Consider the following 19,160-nt stretch of genomic DNA (forward strand, 5'->3'; position numbering starts at 1 on the left):
TTTTGTATTGTGTTATTCAGTTTTGATTCTTTTGCCTCTACTTTCCTTTCCCCAACAGTTCTATTGGTGTTCTTGTAAGGTTTATAATCATTTTTTAGTGTGTTTATTTAGTTTTGATTCTTTTGTTTCTACTTGTTTCTCTCCCAAAAGTTCCATGGGTAATTTGTCAGGTTTGTTACAGTCCCATTTGATTCATGCTTTATGATGAAAATGACATAATCTTGAGTGAGTTGTGCTCATAGTGGAAACGACTCTCTCTCTCTGTGTCTCTCGCTTTCTCTCACACTGAGAGATGCGCACACACAAAAATATTTAAAAAATACTCGTATGAGTCACACACGGAAAAAATACTTAAAAATACTCGTGTCACACAGGTCATAAGCCACTTAAAAGTGCTCGAGTGAATTTGATGGTATTTGAATTTTAATGAATTTTTTAACAAATTGGATTAACCTTAAAGTTTTTAGATGCATGCCTCATTAAGGGAAACCTAAATAGAATATAAAATAATAATTTAGATAATAAAAATAACGAAATTGCCCTTGTGAATATTTTGTGTAGTATTTTTATAATTTAATTTTTATAATTATTTTTTTGATATTTTGTTTTCGTGCAAGATCGTTAGATGTGTACACGCCTTAAATGATAGGTATATCAAATTTGTAAAAGGAATATTGAAATTCAAATACTATTAGGTGATATGGTTTTTGTTTGATATATATATATATATATCATAGAAGTTCTATTCTCCTTTTTATCCAACTGTCCATTTTGAACGGAGAGTTAAGATTGTTCCAATCACAATGTCATGTTTTTACACTATTTTAATTTTAAATTTTTTCTATAATTTTTTTATAAACTATTTTGACACCAAAACTTAGATGTCCATTCTTCTATTAAATTCGTACTAGTAAAAAATATAAAAAAATAATATTTTTAATAAAATAAAGTGATCAAAATACCCTTGAAATTTTTAAGGGGTATTTTGGTCATTATATTTTATCAAAAAGTTATTTCTAATATTTTTAATAGGTGTGCCCCAATGAAAAGATGGCATGTGCGAAATTTCATATTCATACAATTTGTATAAAAAAAACTAAAAATAAAATACTTTGAGACGTCGGATCTAAAGATCAAACGGTGAGTGGCTCTCTTGATCAAAATTGGATAACTGGATGATGGTAAGAGGAGGATAGAACTTCTATGCTGTGATGGAAGTATAGAAACCTTTCCCTATGTACTTTTGGGTGAGTTAGTGGGGAGAGGGCCCCTACCTTGTTAGTAGGGAGAGGGCCCCTACCCTTGGTAGAAATTGAACTTAGGATGTAGCGTTGCAAATCAGGCCCTTACGTTTGGTAGGAATTGTGATATATATATATATATATATATATATTGAACTTAGGATGTAGCGTTGCAAATCAGGCCCTTACGTTTGGTAGGAATTGTGATATATATATATATATATATATCACAATTCCTACCAAACGTAAGGGCCTGATTTGCAACGCTACATCCTAAGTTCAATATATATATATATATATATATATATATATATATATATATATATATATATATATGAAAGTGGATTCTGTACACTAGCTGATCGCTACAGTAAACGTCAATGATCCAGATTGAATCTAAGTCGATCTGACAGTCATGACTTCTTTTCGTGTTTGAATTTTAAATTTTTTTTCTATAAATCCAAATCACTTGAAATTTTCGGTGTATATTCTTCTCATCAAGGCTCATCTAGTAAAACTATAAAAAAATATTCCGCAAAAACAAATTGACCAAAATACCTCTGAAACTTTACAAGGGTATTTTAGTTTTTCATGTAAAATATTTTTTTTATATTTTTCGAAAATTCACCTATTTTTTATGTACACACGCTCCAAATTTCAGATCAATCCGATTTGTAGAAAAAAAAATTAAAATTCAAACACTACTAGATATTCGAGATCGTCAGATCGGCCTAGATTCAATCTGGGCCGTTGGTGTTTACCGTAGCAGTACGCCCTTGGGCTGACATGCTCTTATATATATATATATATATATATGGAAAAAACTGGGATTAGCCCACTAACTCATATGAACATATGAGCCCAATGGCCCAAATTGAAACTAGGCCGATTTGACGATCACGGATATATATATATATATATATATATATATATATATATATATATATATATAAACTAGGATTAGCCTACTAGCTCATATGAACATATGAGCCCAACGGTCCAGATTGAATCTGAGCCGATCTGACGATCATGGATATATGGTAGTATTTGGAAAGCTTTTTTTTTTCTAAAACCTAAATCACTTGAAATTTTAGGCGTGTGTTTATAAAAAATAGGTGAATTTTCGAAAAATATCAAAAAAATATTTTACATGAAATAAATTGATCAAAATACCCCCGAAAAGTTTTGAGAGGTATTTTGATAATTTGTTTTTGTAATGTTTTTTTATATATTTTTATTAGGTGCGCCTTGATGAGAAGAATACACACCTAAAATTTTAAGTGATTTAGATTTATAGAAAAAATAAAAATAAAATAATCCCACTAATTCATTTTGAAAGTGAGCCTCCACTTGTTGGGAATTGAACCTAGGGCAAGAATTGAGCTTAAGACGTATCACTGTAGATCATCAAGCACTAACCAATTGCGCCCAGGCTTAGTTGCTTGATAGACTTTTAAGTGGTAACTACTTATAAACGAAGTAGAAATTTATTTATGAATATTTGTAAGTGCTTATGCCTATATGCATACATAATATTCTTTCTCTGTTACTATTACATGCTTTAAGGGTCCTCTTAATTTGAATGGTGAAGGTTAATATTGGCCTCTTGTTTCAATAATGAGGCCAGATGTGCGTCATCCAAGTTAAATGGACACTGCAAATGTTCGGTCCCGAACCAAAATAATTGGATTTGGATTGTACAGTAATTGGTTCTTATATAATGTCCATCGTTAAATGTTTGTGTAATGTTCTAACACACATGCTTTTTGGATAGGTAAAAATGAATATATTAAAATTTTCTTTGTTAAGGAGAGATTTATAGGTGTATCAAAACTTGTGTTGTTATGCTTTTTTTTTATTTGGGTAATTCAATGGTTAAGACAGTTCTTGCTTGTTTTCCAAATAGATTAGGAGTTAGCTTTTGGAAGGTAGGAGTGAGGTGGTGTTAGCGGTGAGAATGGAATCCACATTGTGGTAAGTAGCGTGTGGGGTGCTACTTAATGTGTTTTTGGTCAATAATGCCTATTTTGTGCCCCTACGGGAGCATACTTCATATTTTTTCGTTCAAACAAAAGAGTTACTTACGAGGTGCACCTTCAATCTGTCATGAGAAGCACTATTGGTATAAAAATTTCTTAAAATGATGCAAGAATCTATTTTGTATCCCTAATTACAAAATTTTAAACTCTAAAAATGGTTCAAATCAAACTGATATATAAACTCATGAAAATTTTGAATATTGACTATCCAAGTAATGCATTGCATGACATAAACAATCTCTTTTCTTTCAACATACATCTCGATATCGAGATGAACAATTTGATGTTTTTTCAATATTAAAACAATCTTTTTAAAGGATTTTAGAGGTGCACCTTGTTCTACATTTAAGGTGTCAACCTCGCCTAAAAATAATCCCTAGATTGAGTTTTACCCCAATAGGTGGCGATTAGGGAATCTTTGGTTTAAGTTATTATATAATTAGACGTTTTTATTATGAGATTGTATTCTGTGAGACCGTTTATTTTTATACAAAGAGGTCACAATCACTTTTAGCCATTAGATGTGACATTCTGTTCGGTTTACGTGGCCTATTGAGGGCTTGTATGAGCATTGTATATAATGAATCATAAACTCAGTGGGATTGTGGTCCTCCTGTTGACTATACTAGATATATGCAATTTACCGATACTCAGATTAGGCTTGACGTACTAGGCCAACCGAATTGGAAAACCCAAGGTACTTGGGCATAGAGATATAGCCGAGGGGGGTTTAATAGGTTAGCACTTAATGAGGTTGAAGTACGCCCGGATGAGAGCCAAGGGACTGTGTGACTCTTGTGTGTGATGAATAGTCTATAGAGATAGGACTAAAACATCATCGTTGTATCATCACACGACTTGTTTATAGATAGCCGTACTGAGATAGTAATCCATCATTGGGGGTGAAACGTATACATGTGCGAGAGATTACCCTTATGCACTATGGAGTCACGGTTGCATAATGGTCTAGCAGATCATGGTTTGTCTCTAAGGGAGAACCTGAAATCTACAAACTGATATTACGTCTCTTAGCCCATTGATTGACTTTGGCGATCCAATCATGAGTGCTTACAGTAGACTGTGGGTCATGAGAGCTGCTGGGTCGGTTTGAGAAAGCTACTGTGGATCGTTGTCTACAGTTGTAGGTGGAGTGCTCCTATGCGTTGATTAAATCCTAGACCTATTCGGATCCAATTCCCCATCAAAATTAAATTAATTAAATTAATTTTATGTTATTTGATTTTTTAGAATGTTTATTTGAATTTTTATGAATATTTTGATATTTTAATTTTGTCATTTGGATTTATAAATCAAGAGAAATTAATTTCTAAAGTTTTAAATAAACTAAAAAATTTGAAAAGTATAAAAATCAGTTTTTATTGTTTCTAAAATTTATGGGACCCTCCATAATTATTGGAGGCCCATTTAAATCACATGGGATAATTGAGTGGGGGCCATGAGTGGCCACGGCATGCCCCACCCATAAGGGATTGCCTTTTCTTGCTAAATATGGTGAGAGGCATATCATGCTAGTTGACTTTTCTTTTGTGGAAATATGTGTTTTTAGAAAATCTTCAAAATCAAGAAAGTTTAATTGAGATAAATAATGAATATTTACTATTAGAAAAAGTAAAAAAATATTATTCTTATTTGACTTATTTGATGGGAATATGTTTAGGAAGGGGAAGACAGATTCTATAGTATATTGATGACTCACATCTCTCACCTCACAAGTCTATTTAGATTGACGATCAAGATTTGCTCTTACGATTTTATGGCAAACCCTAATACATGAAAAATTTATAAAATGGATCATTCTCCTCCATTGTCTCTACACCTCTTACTTGCTCTCTCTTCTCTCTCTAAAATAGAATCTCTCTCACTCACAAACTATCCTAACAGGGGCACGCCTAAGCTATACCAGGTTAAGCTTGAATCTCTCGCATGGGTTCTAAATCAAGCTAGGTTTTGATTATGTGATTTTGTGGACAGCAAAGAGATCATCCTTGGCTAGTCTTTTTCGCCATCTTTTTTTGATTTCTATCTCTCATAAGGATCAAGCCAAGAAGCTTGAATTAAGCCTAAGCAATGAGGGCTTAGGTGAGTGGTTCTAGATTGTGACCCATGTGCATTGTTTAGGTTTTGCCATAAGAAGAAGAAATTAAGAGACTGATCAAAAATCCCAAGCACCATTGGAAATAAGAAACTTGACATAGGGTGTATTAAGCTCGATTGAATTAATCTCCAGTACCCTCTTTTATTACTTCCATATTTATTTATTTAATGTGTCTTTTATTCCCGTTGGATATTTTTTTTGTCAGTAAAAGAAAGGTTTTGAATGACTTGAAGTTCTTGAGATCCTATTGTATTATTTTCTTTTACTTTATTTGAAGTTGTTATATTGTAAGGGGAGTTCTTATGAGTGATTTAGATCGTGAAGAAAAGAGAAGAATTGAAAAAAAAAGAAAAAAATTATTATATACTTGATCTTTGACATCCAATATATGAGAAATCTTGTTTTTGACTCTGTGCATAAACACCCAATTTCAAATCTGACGGTCACTAATGATTGTGACTCCTTACATCAAATATAAATGTTCTCATTATATACATTTCTTTTTCCTAATTAAAACTTTCCTCCCGCTTAGAGAGTTGTTCCGTTTAAGTTTATGGATCAATGAATTTTTCTCTCTTTTTACTATTCACTTTGATTCGTCTTTTTATCATCCTCTGCTATGTTTACAGTTCATTCTATGCTTTGTCCTTTCCCTTTGCCTCATTTCAGTATCCAAATGATACCAATGATACATTTCTTTCCTTTACCCTTTGCTTCGTATGTAACTCTAGTGAAAATGGTTTATTACTCTCCCTCTAAAGTTAAAATTGGTTTATTATTCTCTCTATGGAAAAAAAGGAAAAAGGTTGAGAGCAGTGTTCACAAAATCGAATCGGAATGGTTAACCGGACATAGACCTGAAAGCGGCAAGTCCCTCAGTCAAAAAAGTGTTGAAAAAAATAAATAAAAAATACAAAAAAAATCTATTAAAATATGAAAAGCATATAAAGAATGATTAAAACAAAACACATTCAAATGAAGTTGAAAATTAATGAAAAAAAAATATTTTATATTTTTCAAAAACTATTTTTAAATTTTTCTAAAAAAGATGCAAAAATATAAAAGTGAGTATTAATGACCAAATAATTTTTAATCTTTACCATAATGTAAAGAATATTTAAAAATGCATTACCAATCAAATTCTTTATTTTTGAGAATTTATATACAATTTATTTATTTTTTTTTAAAAAAAATATCGGTTGATCACCCTAACCGCCCAAAATCGGCACTGGCCACTAGCTGGTTCCAATCTAACCGGGCGGTTAGCGGTTAGATCGGCCGTTTTTGTGAACAATGGCTGAGAGAGAATAAGAAACGAGAATCTGCTACTTGTAACATACCCGGGTAACTTTGGCTTTTCCCCTCCTAACTAATCCGCCGTCTCTCCTGTCCAAACCAAGTTTTTTATCATTGAATGTTTGAACGGACTCTAATTTAGACGGTAGATGTTAAGAACCTCGGGATTGAAAAAAACAAGAAGTGGGAAGCAAGCATAAAATAGAAAATATATACGTTTGATTTGAATATCAAATTATACGAGTTTTATATTTTTTAAAAAGAAATACCAGTTTGATAACTACTAAATTTTGTTGAAAAGTGTAGCATGGACGCAGTTCACTTATACATTTGCATATATTGACGCAACTCGCATCCATTGATCGATGGTGGTCCTATCAAAATCAAATTTTTTAATATTTATGTTCACCATAGATTATCAACCCCTAAAATTTTTTTAATCCAAAAATAGATCTCTAAGATGAATTTTGGAATGGGGACTCATATGAACATAGTATCAAAGTTTATTTGATTGGTAGAGGGATGAAACGCACTGAATGAATTATAGCAACGTCATGCCAACTCCTCTTTTAGAGGACAACTTTTGAATCTTCAATCAGTAGAGGAGGACAGCTTTTGAATCTCCAATCCATGGGGCACGCACACATACTTCACATTTGTGTCCCCGACTCTAGTCTAGTGCCATCAATTTTTCATAAGGATTCCAAATACTGACCGCCAAACGATTTGCGTAACATTAAACTTTGATAACATACATCGTGCTACTTGTTGACTACAATTCATGAACCCAATCAATCTTCATTTCTTTGATATCGATCGATAATGTTTCTTCCCGGAGAGAACAACGAGTGGAGAAAATGGAGCAGGGCTTTGATGCTGCAATGCAATTTTAGAAAGAGAAGACAAATAAGGTACGGCAGAATATGAAGTTGCCGTTTCAGAGAGAGAGAATAATCCAATTGCTATTTGAAATGAATCTGATATATTATTTTTATATTTTCAGATTACGATGGATGCCCTTAGTTTTAATCGGAGGAAAACAACTAGTGAACAGTAGTGTGCTCCTAATTTTGGATCAAACGGAGATAACCTGTTACTGTTTCTCAAAAGAAGAACACATTTGCTGTGAAATAAGTACAGATTTAAACAGATCTACTCGCCAAAAGTTAAAAAATGGGCTTTCCGAAGCTGGAGTTTTAACATTCCTAGACACAATTCAGAAGTATGTACATTTGAATTATGGGATGGAAGGATTACACTTCAAAAGTTCCAACAATGAGCGAATCTGATAGAAATCTACATCTCACTCTAAATGTCTAAAAAAATCCTCACCTTTCCAACCCTCCCTTTCCCCTCCAAAATAAAAAGTCTCCACACGTCTATTCACAGCTACAAACATGTCTAATCACATACCAACCCAAGTTTTTGCATATACAAAATCCCTGTGATATTTCGCATAAGCTCTCAAATGGGCCTCTTCCAAAACAAGAATTTTCCCACAGGATCCATCATGCAGAGAGAGAGAGAGAGAGAGAGAGAGAGAACTTGCCCATCAATTCCCTAATCCAAAAGCTTCCATTCCTCTTTTCACCAAAACTCTCACAAAAGAAAACCAGTAGAGAGAGAGAGGAAAGAGAATGCTCTACCAAGACCACATAATGGGAGTAGAACCAGGAGGTTGTTGGGGAGTGGTCATGCAATGCTGCTGCCATTGCAGAGCATCAGCACCTCCCATCACACCAACCGCTGCTTGTGGCTCAGTTGCCACCGATGTCCTTGCTAGTCTTTGTTGCTCAGTATCATCTAAGTCTTCCTCCATTGCGGTACCCATTTCTACATCTTGAACCATAGGTTCAAACATCGAGTCTTCAATCGCCAAATCCCTTCCATTTTCTAAGACGGATAATTGAGATGGAACCCATGGTACGACGACAGCCAAATTTTTGCTATTGTTGCAAGCTAATGGAGTTTCACTTGATGATTTTGGTGTTGTTTCATTGGATATTTTGCCATCGGAAGATTCAAGCCACAGCATTTTATCTGGTATACAGAGAGAATGCAACATAAATATTGTATCACTAATAGAACAAACAGTAATGTTTTTTATTACTCATACATACAGTGTACTATACAAAATTAAGAATATTAGTATAGTAGAATTCTATGACAGATGATGCTTGATATTATAGATGTAATGAATCAGATCGATAGAGGAAATGTAATGAAGCACGTAAGTCATGTAATGAATACAGGTGATCTTAAACACACGATTTATTCTAAGCAAGGGAAAAATTAAAAACTAGAAAATACTAGTATTTTTGTATGACCAAAGTCAAGTGCCATTCTTATTTGGGATAACCATATATATCCAGGCACAAAAACAAACGAAAGGACTGCTTCATTGTCTAGTTTTTGCACCGCACGTGTCATGTCATATACTGTGTTTATGCAAACTAGATGAATGCCAGTAAATCTAATAGCAACTCGGCTATTCATTTGGACCAGATTTATTAGCTGATACCCAATTCATGTAAAGATCAAGCACATCTCTCTCTTCTCTCTCTCTCTCTCTCAATAGAAGCACCAATGTACATAAGATGGAACATACACACCAACCACAAAAGCAAAGAAAACACTAGTTTTTTTTTTGTTTAAAAAAAAAAGAGAGGGAAAAAGTAATAATTGAGAAGCACAGGAGGATACTTACTTCTCAAAGCTGGAAGGAGAAAAGGATTTACTCTGAAAGAGACACCAGGTGACCCCAGTGGCTTGTAAAGAACAAGGGCTCTTTCCTCATTCACAGAAACAGGAGACCCAACATCTATAGGCCCTGTTGGCAGTTGTTCAATACGGTCTTTCAGGTCCAAAAAATGCTCTTCTGGTACTTGCTCTTCAAAGAATGACGGGAAATTGGGTTCTTCCATAATTGGAGGTAATTCCGCATCCTATAAATCAAGACAGTAGACTCATTGTTAGCAATTCATGTAATGGCAGCATATCAGCAAACCAAATAGTCGGCATCATTTCAGCTTAGTCCAAACCACAGAGATTCAAGACAGGGAAGAAGAAAATGGAGCCCCAAGATTTGACTCAAGTTCCTTTTGTGTATATATATCGGGAGGACACTTAATATAACTTTTGAAAAAAAATAGAATTTCAGTTCGCAATCTAATTATTGAATTACTAACCAACCGATATTAATACCTTGTAGTTGCTCAAAGGGGGGTATATCTCATAGTAAATCAATGTTTTAAAAAGCGGTCCGCCTGGTGCCTAGGCGCCCGTCTAGGCGGCCTGGACCAAAAATCTGCCCGCCTAGACCCAGGCTCTAGGCAGCCCTACATGGGCGGATGTACTTGGGCGGGCGCCCAGGCGGGCCAGGCGTTTTTCGTTTTTTTTAAATTATGGGGCGCTCGCCTAGGTGCTGGGCAAGCCGCCTAGTGTTTTTTGAAACCTTGTAGTAAATTGACAAAACTGACAAGGGATATATATATAAAAAAAAATATTGTACCCCTCCTACCCATTACCCATTGACATGCAAAGAAGGGAAGAAAAACAAAAAAGCATTCCATTCTTACCCCATTAGCATGTCTAAAAAAATTAAATGTAAATATTCTCCGAAAACCTTTTTTTAAAAAATGGTTTAATACAGTAATTTTTGTTTTCTTCAAAAACACAATTTTTTTAAAGTTGTTTTCACAATTGAACCTTGTTAAATGTTATCTCAAAATGGATTATTTCTTTAAATTATCACGAAGTTTGATTTAACTGTCAGCAAACTTTGTTTCATTAATAAAGGCTAAACAAATGGAAGAAGCAAACATCAATAAATTATTTTGGGTTACTTTGAGAATACAAGTTCACATCCCAGTCCACTTGATTCCTATAAATAAAGTGAATATAATCAGCTTCTTTCAACACATTAAAGAGAGAACCCAAAACATTTCATAATTTATTATTCTTGTTTTTTCTTGGTGGGTGGCTAAATTTTTCATCATTTATTTCAACCAGGAAACGAGTTAAGGGATACCAAAAGACAACAGCCAACTGCTTGCTAACGAAAAACCTGTATATTCCATTCATCCAATTAAAACTCCAGATGATTTGCACACAATGAAAACAGCTCATATGCATAAAAACAAAGATTTAATTACTTGGTAAAAAGAAAAAATAATATTTCATGTCCATTTAGCAAATTTTAGAACCACTAGCTGATGCTTCAGCTTATATACATTGAATTATAATGATAATTTGAAAAAGCCAGAATGATAATAAAGCCAATTGGCCAAAAAACAAATGTCTATAGAAAAGTCTATATTAACCCAATAGAATATATTTATTATTTTCTGATCTTGCAAAAACCTCAAAAAAAAAAACAACAGAACCCATTGAAACCAATACCACCATCTAAACCTAATAATGTAATCGGAAATTATGATCCCTTTACCTATCCCAGTAAACACCAATTTATAGTTCATCAACTGAAAATGTCAGCTTTCTTAAAAAAAAAAAAAACCTAAAACATGATTAAACAGTATCTTTTAATCAAACAATTCCCAAAAAATACTAAATCACAGCAGAGAAAGGGGGAAATTTACAAAGGCAATGAAACCCTAATAACATAATCAAATAGGGAAAAACCAATTATTCTCATCCAACTCCAAAATATCATGCAAAATACAATAAAATAACAACAAGTAACGAAAATTCATTATTATATGAAAGGACATACCAGTCGCCTAATTTTCCTTCCAGGAGAAGAGAGTGAAAAATCGGAGAAATCATCATAAACTTCTTCCAGTTCCTTTCTTTTCATCTTTCCAGTAAAAAATCCGTCCATTCTATCGACACAACTGGCAAAAGAAAAAGCCAGAAACCTTACACCAGAAAAGCAGGCAACCAAACTCCGAACTGCAAAGAAACCCTAGAAGCACCAAAATTGCAGACAAATAAGCTTCTCCAAGCCTCCCCCTCCCTCTAGAATCTCTTTCACTAGGGAATCTCTACCCTCGAGCTCTGGAAGCTTTCTCTCTCTAACTCTGTAACGGATTCCGGGGTGGGCTTTTGGAGTGCCCTTATAGAGAGAGAAAACAAAAACAACTGTATTCTCTGGATCTCTCCAGAAGAAAGCTCTTAGACTTGGATTATATTTTGTTAGATGTGGATTATGTTTCGTTAAGTGAGTTGCATAATCTCAATCACTTTTTCCCCTGTTTATTTTATTTAGTCTAATCAACTTTGAAAATGACAGGAGAGGCCTCCACGTGGCCCCAAATTCCTTTGTGAATAGCAAAAGACAAAGGATGACACACATAAAATTTGTCTTGAGAAGCATATCCCGAAATCTATTTTTATTTCTAATCATAAAATTTAAAAATAATAATACTTGGAAATATTAAAAATAGATAATTAGGTAAGTTGTTACAAGATCTATTAATTTTAAGACTTGAGATACTGATCTTCTCGTCCTCGAAATGTAAGAGTATGAAAAAAAAGGATCTCGAGTTTTAAAAACACATTATCTGGACCGTCGATTTTTCAAAAATTTTATGTGTTTACATATCTACTTGATTTGAGTTATTTTTTAAGTTTAAAATTTTATAATTAAAGATGAAAATGGATAATGTTAAAATTGTTAAAGTATATTTCTAGAAAGTATATTAGTTTTTATATCATTTTATCATGAGTGATGTAGTAAGGTTGCACTTATAAGTTTGTGTAATAAGAAGTAATAAAACTATTAGGTGGTTAATAGTCATTGTTGTAATGGGTAATTATTATAGGAAATATGGTCAGTAAAAATCTCTATTTAAAGAGAGGTGTGGTAAGAAAACTGGATCACATGTTTTAAGGTTAATATTGGATGTAAAGATTATAATGTCTTTATGTACTTTTAGTTACATACATTAAGGTTAATCTTAGATGTCAATATTGTAATGTCTTGGTGTACTTGATGTTTTTTTTTTAATGAATGTTTTTTTTCCACCTTATTATAGTTATTCTTTTCTTTCTATTTTATTGTGAGTCATGGGTTAGTATGATATTGATATACTATTTAAGAAGCGGATTATTACGGTATTGTAGCATCTGTCTTTCTCTGCACGAGCCGACTCATCCTAAGTTGGTTCACCAATTTCTTAATAAGGTACTTCTTAAAAAAAGGTGCACTTAATAAATTTATTAAATGAGATTGTTTCAATGCTGTAAAACCCCCCAATTGATTATTTTAACCTCAAAATGTATTATACGGAAAAAAAGAAAAAAAAAAAAAAAACATATCAAGAGAAATAATGAACATGAACTATCTATTTTCAAGATTTTTAAGTTTTTATGAATCTTTTCAATCTACACAATTTTTAGAAGTATAAATTTCATAATTAAAGGTAAAAATAATGTTTCAAACGATATGAAAAATTTCGAACACCACAACTATATATTTTGACAACAAGTATATTTTTTAACAAAATTTGGAGGTGTGTTTTTCTTTGATAAAGACTGAGACTTTATATTGAGGTACGCTTTACTTTGATTACTCAAGTAGGGATGGTAATCTAGCTGGGTCGACCAGATTTGCATATGGGTTTGGGTTTGGGTTTAAGTTTTGGACCCGATGGGTCAGATCTGGGTCTAAAGCGTAGACTGGAGTAAAATTCGGATCGGGGGTCGTGGTCGACCTAATCCAAACTCACCGGAACATAATGTTGTGGACTTTGTGCCTAGACAATGATTCATCTTCAACCACTCGATTTTAAATCTAACGATCAACAATAATTATGACTTATTTGTATAAAAAATAAATACACAAACATTTGTAAAGAGATTATTTGTTTTTTGTACAAGGTAGTCACAAAAAACCACATGGGTTATAAGTGCGTCGTTAACCAGCTTCAAAGTTTAATATTTTTTTAAAAAATAAAAACAAATAATCGCATTATATTTCAAAAACCACATGGTTGTAAGAAGGTCATTGATTAGCTGAAAAGTTAAATTTTTTTTAATCTCCTTGTGGTAAAGGTACACAGCTAACGTTTCCATTAACCAGCAGGAGCAGGAGCAGGAGCAGTAGTTTCCCGACCAAAATAGAATTAGGCAAGTAAAATCATGAAGCCAGGAGGATTAGGGAGTATATCAAAACAACAAAAAAATTCCATTCCACTCAATCATCCTCCCAACTCCTGATCACACAATACCAAGTCGCCCCCTTTCTCGCACATCCCCTGCTCCCCTACACCACCCACCACCCTCCCATAACTATATCTAAGGGGCATCCTCCCCAATATCCTATGAAACTCCTCTATACACAACCCCCTCCTCTTTCTATGCTCCACATTTCTCATACTCAACCCCACTTCTCTCCCTACACCACCCTCATTCCTCGCATCGCCCCAATCCCTGGCTTTGCCCTCCACCAAAATTGGTCCCGATCTTGCCCCCGACGAAACTACAAAATTCATCAAAATGTCCTCACAGTTCCTCCACTCATCCACCACACCCCTTGCCCTCGCCGGAATTTTGCAGCTGTATTCGAAGAGGTACTCGATCGAAAGAATCATAAATTTCGTCAATACCATCGAAAATTTCGCCGGGTCCACCGTGTAGATCCAAGATTTCGACGAAATATCGTACGAGTGAGATCTCGCGAAAAACCCCACTAATTTTTCGGGGTTCCTCTGCCACACCCTAAACGCCAGATGTACGGACGCAGGGTCCACTAGGACGTCGTCATCACACGTGGCGACAGCTCGAGTGCGGATAATTCCACGTGGCGAGAATCGGAGGTTGAGGCTGAGGTGTGGGTCCCTTATGACAGAGATCGGGGCACCTAGCGATTCAAAATTCTGGAATCTGAAGAAATCGGACGGTGTGGATGTGTTGCCCCAGATGATGAAGATCTCAAAAATGGACGGCAGTGATGAGTATGCCGCGGCGATCTGACGGATGAGGGGGAGCCGGGTCTCCGAGAATCCGCTGATCAGAAGCGTCAATTGGTCTCCCCGGAGATCGTGAGACGCCGGTAAGTTTTTGTGGTCACATATGTCGTGGTCCTCTAAAGACTCCAGATTACTGAATAGACGTTTTGAGTAAGATGGTTTTAGAGAGAGAAAGAGGGTAAAGGCGAGTAGAGAGATAATCGTTCTTCGGCTTGGCATTGAGGAGACGTGAGAAATGGAGTTTATTGGGTACATGGGTGGGATTTATTTGGGCAGGAAATGGAGTTTATTGGGTATATGGGTCTGATTTATTTGGGCAGGAAATGAAGGTCAGAGAGAGAATTATAGTTTTCGGGCTTATGGGTCTGAGTTTTTTTTCGAAGGAGATGAAGGCGAGAGAGAGAGAGAGCGTGTGTTTTTGGGTTATGGGTCGGATTTATATGGGCTGGAAATGAAGTTTAGAGAGACAAGTAGAGGTTTTGGCTTATGGGTCTGATTTATTTGGGCAGGAAATGGAGATAGAGAGAGAGAGAGAGCTTTGGGCTACTGCATAATTTGGGGAATAGAGTCGTACTAAATAGAAAAACAAAAACAATTTAGAGAGAGAGAGAAAGCATGAGAACACTGCACTTAAAGAGTTAAGGCTACCTAGATTTCGAATATTGACTAATTGAATAAGAGATTTAGAGATTAGAAGCAACACTAAGTAGAAGGAGAAAAAGAAAACTGGCCTTTATCATGGAAATTCCTTCATTTTGATTTTTGCAGGGAATCGAATGGTCATCAAAGCGCCAAACGTTATGAGATCTAAAATCTCGAAGAGCAGCCAAAGCAGTGGAGCTTCTAAAGATGTTTCTCTCTCTACTCTATACCATCTCTCTCCCACCAGGTTTTGGAGGGTTTTATCAATACCTCCTGTTAGAGAGAGAAAAAAATATAAGAGTGGGGTGGCAATAGATAATGAATATAAATAGGCCACCTGATTTAGGTCTCTCTCCCAAAATGCCACTGCTTTTAGAGAATCTTACATGGGTATCCCTTACTTTACAAATTCTAATGGCCCTTATCCGCTGTAGGATTTCAGTAACCAAGCAAGGTCTGAAATAGCGTGTGAGAGAGAGACCTTATCCCTCATAGGATTTGAGTAATCAAGCAAGCTCTGAGAGTGAGTAAGCGAGAATGGCTTTTTCATTGCCTTTTGTTCACCAAATTTTCACAATCTCATCTCCAAACTCAGGACTAAAGAGAGATCTCCCAATTGCTTCTTGTACTCCCACCCAAAAACAGGTATTGCTTTGAAAAGTTCAAGGTTGCACGCTCCACAGGTTATTTCCTTTTTCCAGGCTCAAGTTTGCATGCTTCACTGGTTATCAGTCTTTCCAGAAAGTATTTTGATGCTTATTGCCATAATTCAATTGAATTTGCTGTGAACAAAAACCCATTTCACTTTTTTTCTTAAACTTTAAAGTATCGGGACGAACATATTTTTCATGGATTGTCGGATTAATGGGTGACTCTCAATTGAGGATTGAGACAATATAGAATCAATGTTTGAGGGTTTCGGTTGCGTTCATTTGACTGAGGTCATTTTGGTGTACAAAACTGGGTTTACAAAAGTTGTTTATTTCTATTCATTTTTGTTACTAAATCTCTAAAAAATGATGTAGAAAATATATTTCTGTTCAACTCTTATTTTCTGAGGGTGATTTTTTGAATTTTTCTTATTATATTCTCATTATTTTATTTTTCCTTTTTTAGGATCTTTTTTATGTGCTTCAAGTTATAAATAAATCTTCTTCCATATTCCATCCTCCATATGCCTTGTTCAAACTTTTCCATGCTTTCTATAACGATTTTGCTTAACAAATATTTTAAATTTTTATTTTGCAATTTGTAGCCCTTCTTAGGCTCAACTCGGGCCAGTCCACTTGGACTTGCCAGAGTTACTCTGCTTGGGCAGCCCTTTGCTGAGTTACTGGACAATTTATAGAATTGATCAAAGTTTGAATGAAAGGGTAGTATGCCATATTATATTAGTCTAGAGGTTCTGTCTTTTGAGAGCTATTCTTGCTTATTAGCAAATTTATATCATGGAATACCTTGTATTTGGATCAGCATTGCAGAGAATTTCAAACTAGACACCTATGATAATGAACTATTAACATAGAATTTAATTGATGTTGTTGATGAGATATGAAGTGATAACAGCTGAGTTGACAAGAATCTCAAGTTCTGCAATTGGAATCATACTGAAAGAATTATTTATTCTCTGATTGTAAATATTGTAGAATTAAGCATAAACAATTGGATATCTGAGATCCCAAGTTCTGTTAAGATATTGCTTCTTGCTTCTTAGCTTTTCCTTTGCCATGGGTACATGCTTGTGTGAGTCTGATGCTAGAGTAGGCGCTTTTGATCTCAATATATTTATCTCCTACTTTCAATAACCCCATCTCTATTCAATTCATAGCTTTCCTATCTTATTCTTGGACCTGGTTTTGTCAAGGTTATATAAGTTTTATTCTTTATTGATCTCAAACATTTAATATATGAGTCCTATCTGCAAATTTAACTTTGTGGGGAAATCAGACAAGCAGATGTGTATTGTTTAATTACCTTATTGGAGTTGTGTTTTGTTTTATTTATCAACCAAGAAGCTGATTAGGATCAGTTATGAAGTGGGCATCTCTCTCTTAAAAAATTTTACTGTCTTGGACTACTTTTGTATAGTTTCCATCTTCTAAGGAACTGTGTGCTTTAGCAATTAGAATCTCTTAACATCAATGTTTAAAAAATAACCCGTCTAACTCTGAACTTGCCTGAGTTGGACTGACTAGGGATCCAGGCAACTCTGGGCTGAAAAGATACTGGAATCACCTGTCTCCCATAGTTCTTTTTTTTGCCTTATTTTTTCTTATTAAAAGTTTCCTCGTCCAACTTGAAGTCGCCCTAGTCAGACTGGGGGAACTTCAGTCTCAGGACCCTGAGGGGTTGCAAACGCTGCTTTCGTCATTTGGTAACAAACTACCCACCTAGTTCTTGGCCTGGTTTTTGCTCCATGATTAGAGTCTCTACTTGCACAGTGGAATCAGTAAAGTCTCCTTAGTTCTTGAACCTGGAGTTCAATTTGGTAACTCTGTTTCTTGAAGTTGTAGGGAAGCACAACAAAAATATTTCACCAACCCAAATAAATGATACTTTCTCCATTCTCTGCGTAAATGGTATTGAGGAATGGATAGAAGATACTCTCTCCTTGTTCTATCATAAACACCAATGCATTGCACTTCTGCAAAATCCCATCTTATAAGCAACAATAAGAAAAAAAAAGAATAATCATTTGTTTTTCAATTTTTCCTAATTCATTAGTATCCAGAGATATATGTGTGTATAAGTCTCTTAGTTTTAACGTAATTCATTAGTATCCAGAGATATATGTGTGTATAAATCTCTTTGTTTTTACTGATTAGGAACAAGCAATTATGTGCACTCCCTGTCAGGGTAGAGGTTGGCTGGTTTGTAATTTTTGTCAAGGACAAAAGACCAATGTGACGGCATCTAACAACCGAATATATCGGCGTTGCCCATCTTGTAGAGCTGTAAGTCCATTTCTTCAATTGGAAATGAGAGCTATTATTCATTGAAATTCATTTAACTCTTCTTGAATTCAGACTGTTTGATTAAGTTGGGAGTTTCCTTTTTATATGTAATTTTTTTTTTGCAGATTGGTGTTGTGTTATGCTCACAGTGCAAAGTTTTCAAGTGTGTTACCTTCCCAAATTACACAGATGGTGAGCTCTGACGGTTGAACTACGATACCCATTTGTTTTCTGTGATTATCTATGGAATCTCAACATTTACAAAATGAAATAAAATTTTCGAGCTTTGAGCCTGTCGATCTTCGATTCAGAAAATCAAAGGACATCTGAGCCATCAGTGAAAATGGATGTGTTCATCTAAACTATGCATAATTCATTCGAAGATCACATCTGAACCTATTGTCTTAGAGGCTGGAGTTGCATGAGTTCCACAAAATAATAACTGAAAATAGGCTGAAAGTCGATGAAGTTGATCTTAAAGTCGAATTTGGCATGGAATAAGGCTGAAATCCAAGTAAAAAACTCAGATCTTGGGCCATGAACAGGTGGGATGGCCTGGGTTTCTCTCAGGTCTCGACCTTAGATGTTCATTCTTTTCATTTTCCAAGTATTAGTTAAAACAAAATTAGTTAAAATATTAAAATTAAGCTACAATGTCGTTTGAAGATGTAAATACTGATTCGCACTTGAGGATCAATATTTTATGGGATGCATTTCCTCTAACTACTAGCTAATGCCGAAAATTATGTGCTTCATCTAACCATAAAAACAAAATCGTGGGGATTGAACAAAGATTATTCAATTTTGGAAATTTCTCAAAATATGTTTCACTGATTAACTATTTAATATTCTATCCATTTATTATGATTTAATTCAATTAAATCATAATAATGTATAGAAAAAAATTATCTATACATTTATCAAAATACCCGTAACAGATA

General features: G+C 34.6%; 3 protein-coding genes across 3 annotated transcripts; 1 reads left to right on the plus strand and 2 right to left on the minus strand.

The window, feature by feature from the left end:
* Positions 1-7,907: 7,907 nt before the first annotated feature.
* LOC18440747 (DBH-like monooxygenase) lies at positions 7,908-11,814 on the minus strand. Its single transcript, XM_006850885.4, has 3 exons — positions 11,425-11,814; positions 9,400-9,637; positions 7,908-8,732 (listed from the first exon to the last, which is right to left on the minus strand). The coding sequence occupies exons 1-3, from the start codon at positions 11,530-11,532 to the stop codon at positions 8,335-8,337; spliced, it is 744 nt and encodes a 247-aa protein (XP_006850948.3). The 5' UTR covers positions 11,533-11,814; the 3' UTR covers positions 7,908-8,334.
* A 2,004-nt stretch (positions 11,815-13,818) lies between these two features.
* Positions 13,819-14,878, minus strand: LOC18440746 (Nucleotide-diphospho-sugar transferases superfamily protein). Its single transcript, XM_006850884.3, has one exon. The coding sequence runs from the start codon at positions 14,876-14,878 to the stop codon at positions 13,853-13,855; it is 1,026 nt and encodes a 341-aa protein (XP_006850947.2). The 3' UTR covers positions 13,819-13,852.
* Positions 14,879-15,392: 514 nt separating this feature from the next.
* LOC105421138 (chaperone protein dnaJ-like protein) lies at positions 15,393-18,516 on the plus strand. The gene is made up of 3 exons (XM_011627459.3): positions 15,393-15,910; positions 18,091-18,219; positions 18,345-18,516. Exons 1-3 carry the CDS (start codon positions 15,803-15,805, stop codon positions 18,420-18,422), a joined length of 315 nt encoding a protein of 104 aa, XP_011625761.1. The 5' UTR covers positions 15,393-15,802; the 3' UTR covers positions 18,423-18,516.
* The last annotated feature ends 644 nt before the right edge of the window (positions 18,517-19,160 follow it).

This window comes from Amborella trichopoda, chromosome 1, assembly GCF_054954075.1.
Source record: "Amborella trichopoda isolate Santa Cruz 75 chromosome 1, AtrichopodaSantaCruz75HAP2 v2.0, whole genome shotgun sequence".
NCBI classification, from domain to species: Eukaryota; Viridiplantae; Streptophyta; class Magnoliopsida; order Amborellales; family Amborellaceae; genus Amborella; species Amborella trichopoda.

Coding starts and splice junctions, on each gene's coding strand:
- LOC105421138 (XM_011627459.3), top strand. CDS start 15,803: ATGGCTTTTTCATTGCCTTTTGTTCACCAAATTTTCACAATCTCATCT. Junction 15,911..18,090: donor GTACTCCCACCCAAAAACAG/GTATTGCTTTGA, acceptor TTTACTGATTAG/GAACAAGCAATTATGTGCAC. Junction 18,220..18,344: donor GTTGCCCATCTTGTAGAGCT/GTAAGTCCATTT, acceptor TTTTTTTTGCAG/ATTGGTGTTGTGTTATGCTC.
- LOC18440747 (XM_006850885.4), bottom strand. CDS start 11,532: ATGGACGGATTTTTTACTGGAAAGATGAAAAGAAAGGAACTGGAAGAA. Junction 9,638..11,424: donor GAAGGAAAATTAGGCGACTG/GTATGTCCTTTC, acceptor CTTGATTTATAG/GATGCGGAATTACCTCCAAT. Junction 8,733..9,399: donor TCTCCTTCCAGCTTTGAGAA/GTAAGTATCCTC, acceptor TCTGTATACCAG/ATAAAATGCTGTGGCTTGAA.
- LOC18440746 (XM_006850884.3), bottom strand. CDS start 14,878: ATGTACCCAATAAACTCCATTTCTCACGTCTCCTCAATGCCAAGCCGA.